General features: G+C 33.5%; 1 protein-coding gene across 1 annotated transcript; it reads right to left on the bottom strand.

Annotated features, from left to right (window-relative positions):
- Window positions 1–986: 986 nt before the first annotated feature.
- On the bottom strand, window positions 987–1,607 carry LOC149564387 (21 kDa protein-like). The gene has a single exon (XM_089828342.1). The coding sequence runs from the start codon at window positions 1,605–1,607 to the stop codon at window positions 987–989; it is 621 nt and encodes a 206-aa protein (XP_089684468.1).
- Between the last annotated feature and the right edge of the window lie 1,452 nt (window positions 1,608–3,059).

Raw genomic sequence — 3,059 nt, 5'->3', positions numbered from 1 at the left:
TTTCTTCTTTTCAAAAATAGTATCCTGTTAATAAACAACATAATATCTTGAAAACGAAAATCAAAGAGAAAAAATCCTAAGAAAAAATGGTAAATCCTTTTTTTTTTGGGCAAATACAAATTCTGACCTTAGGCTCATCTGTAATTCGAGACTCTGTTCGGTTCTTTACCAAATTCTGCCACGCTGCCATGTATTCTTTAGCTAATTTGATAGGAAGATGGGTGGCATAATCTCTCCTTTCCTTTTCCCTCTATTCTTGCTCTGCATTTTGCAGATTGTTTTCTTCTTCAACTTGTTCAAAAGTTTGGTTTTCCCTCTATTCTTGCTCTACATAGTTGAAGCATTTGATGACAAATTCTTTCATAAGATGGCAGACCAGATTCACAACTCTTCTCATTATCTCCTTAGCGAATGCCATTCCCCTATTTTGAAATTTGCACAAGGTATTTCTTGATCTTTTTTTTTGCGATGCAATGCTACAGAAAAGATTTATTCTTAATTTGAAACGTACATCTTTTGTAAATGACCGTTTTATAGCAATGGTAAGTTGCCTCTCTTGATCACAGTAATGGAAAGTTTCTTTTTCTATTGCTGCCATTAATGAAAAATCCACAACTTCCTTTTCAGTATCCATAACTTCCTTTTCAGTACTGCTACCATTAATGAAAAATACACAACTTCCTTTTCAGTACTGCTATTTTCGAAGGGTTAATTAGCAACTGAGAAGAATCTGGATGATTAATTAGATTGATGAATCTGGTCAAAAGATTTGACGCGTGCTTTTGAAAGTGGTGTTGGTTCGAGAGTTGCGGTGCAATTAGTTGCTAATGAAGTCAGAATTTATGGCGCAATGAAGTTGGTTCGAGAGTTGCGGTGCAATTAGTTGCTAATGTCTTGGTAGCCTTCCACGGAGCACTAGAAAATTGTCGACTGGTCGCCCACCATTAAAAGTGCGACTGCCTAAAATTTATCCAGCCCGGCTGTGTTCACGAATGACATTTTTCTTGCAAAAGCCGCCGCCTTTGAATCCCCAATATCCACTCAGGAACCCCCATTTTCTCTCCATAAGATAAAACTCTGCATTTTTCGGCTGCCGCTTGCGAGCTTGAATTTAAACTCATGAAGAGGGCAAGTGAATCACTTATTAATCTCAACACATTCGACACTTGCAGTGAAATTGAAGATCCAACTTCACTGAGATCAATACTGCTATTGTTTTCTCTGTTGTAATTTGTGCCAGAGAATCCATCAAGACACATTTGTTCATTGGTCAAAGCAGTGCTGAGCCATGTGTGAACGCTTGCCACATCTGCCGTCATCTCCAAATGAGAAGTCTTGATTGAATTCAGAGAGCCGTTGAGATGATGCAATGCATCTTCAGACAGTTGCAAACAGTCCTTCAAGGCAATCTCATCGTGGGTTCGAGTCTTGTTACCGGCAAGAGCTAAGCCTAGGGCTTGAGCTTTTTGCAATCCTTCAATGGCCACCTTCAATGATAAAATGACCCCATCATGGGGGTCTCCGGCCTCCTCGATTTTGTATTGGACAGAGGTGAAAAACATCACCAGCAATGCCCAGGCAAGAAAATTCATATTCTTGATGGCCATGTTTACTTAATTCTAATTGAATTGTAATTTGATTGGTAAAGATTGAAGATATATATGTATTAAGGTTTTGTTTTGGTTTAGAACAGTAGGTTCCATTTTCTCTATAAGCCATAACAAGGCCGGACTTGACAAGATTTTTAAAGATTATTCCGAGACTTGGCTTTCTCAAGGAGAGATGATGACATTATTGTTTGGAATTCATTGCTGGACTTCATAACTAATTTTATCATTATATGCTGAAGAGGATTTATGTATTATATAATTTAAGGTTGGTCTTTTTGACTTACTTTCTTGGGTTGATGTAATGTCATTTTTTATTCTGCTTTGGCGGTACGATGGCCCATCTCTTATGATGAATCTAAATAAATGTTGAACATTCCTTGGAAATAAATAAATTGACATATCTCCTAGAAAAGAAGAATAAGGACAAGATTGATAGGTTAAATATGAGCTCCATTGGTAAGAAATGGAATCGAATTGTTATATGACAGCCGAACACAAGGTATGGAAAGGGTGGATTGATTTTGTAGGTAGATGGTGATATTATTGCATAACTTTATTTTAATCTTTATGTGCTTCTTATAGAAATGCATGGTGCTAAAATGATGCCCTCATTCCAAAATATCTTGCTTCTCAATATCATGTAATTAAAAGTATTGTTGAATTTTTTATGTATTGTATTTATTAGCGTTGGTTTTAAGTCTGAAAACAAACTATGACCCAGTGGATGTATATGTAACTCTTTCATAATTGAGACTGATTTAGATATATTGCAATCTTTGAATATATATACATAAAAAAGATATATAATTATAGTTGAATGCAAGGTGAAGAAGATATATTATGTTGATGTGGAGACAAATAGATAACAATGAATTCTTAATTGATGAGTGTAGCAATGTATATCTCATACACAAACTTGAGTATACATATTAAAACTAAGAAAAGATTAGAAATAGACTGAATATACTTATATTTTAAAAGAAAATATAGTAAACAAAGATACTTATTGATGAAGTTCAAAATCTCAAAAGACTAAGGATACATGATTACTACAGTGAATTTTAGGGAAGCCACTTTAAAAAAATGAATAATTCAAGAAGAAGAATAGTTGCCTTTTTAACATTTTTATATTAGTTCATTCCCATAATACTTGTTGTCTAATGCCTCAGAAAAATTAATGGAGATATTGAAACAAAATGTCATACTAAACTCCCCAAAGAAATGGAACTTTGTCATCCATAATGTTTAGATGTTGTTCTTTAAGGATTTATGAGAACACTGCAATTTATAATATTTTCACGTGAATTTGGTAGAATGATATAATAAATTTAAAATTTTACAATATTTAATTTAGTCTTGATAATATTTTTGTTATAAATATACATAAATATTGTCTAAAGTCAAAATTATATTGAATGTTAAACATTTGTTTATTTTTACTATCTTATT

The sequence above is a fragment of the Cupressus sempervirens genome, chromosome 4 (genome assembly GCF_028749045.1).
Source record: "Cupressus sempervirens isolate cs-2001-9-10 chromosome 4, ASM2874904v1, whole genome shotgun sequence".
NCBI classification, from domain to species: Eukaryota; Viridiplantae; Streptophyta; class Pinopsida; order Cupressales; family Cupressaceae; genus Cupressus; species Cupressus sempervirens.
Note: the sequence above shows the minus strand (reverse complement) of the source record. Positions and strands in the feature narration are given on the sequence as shown.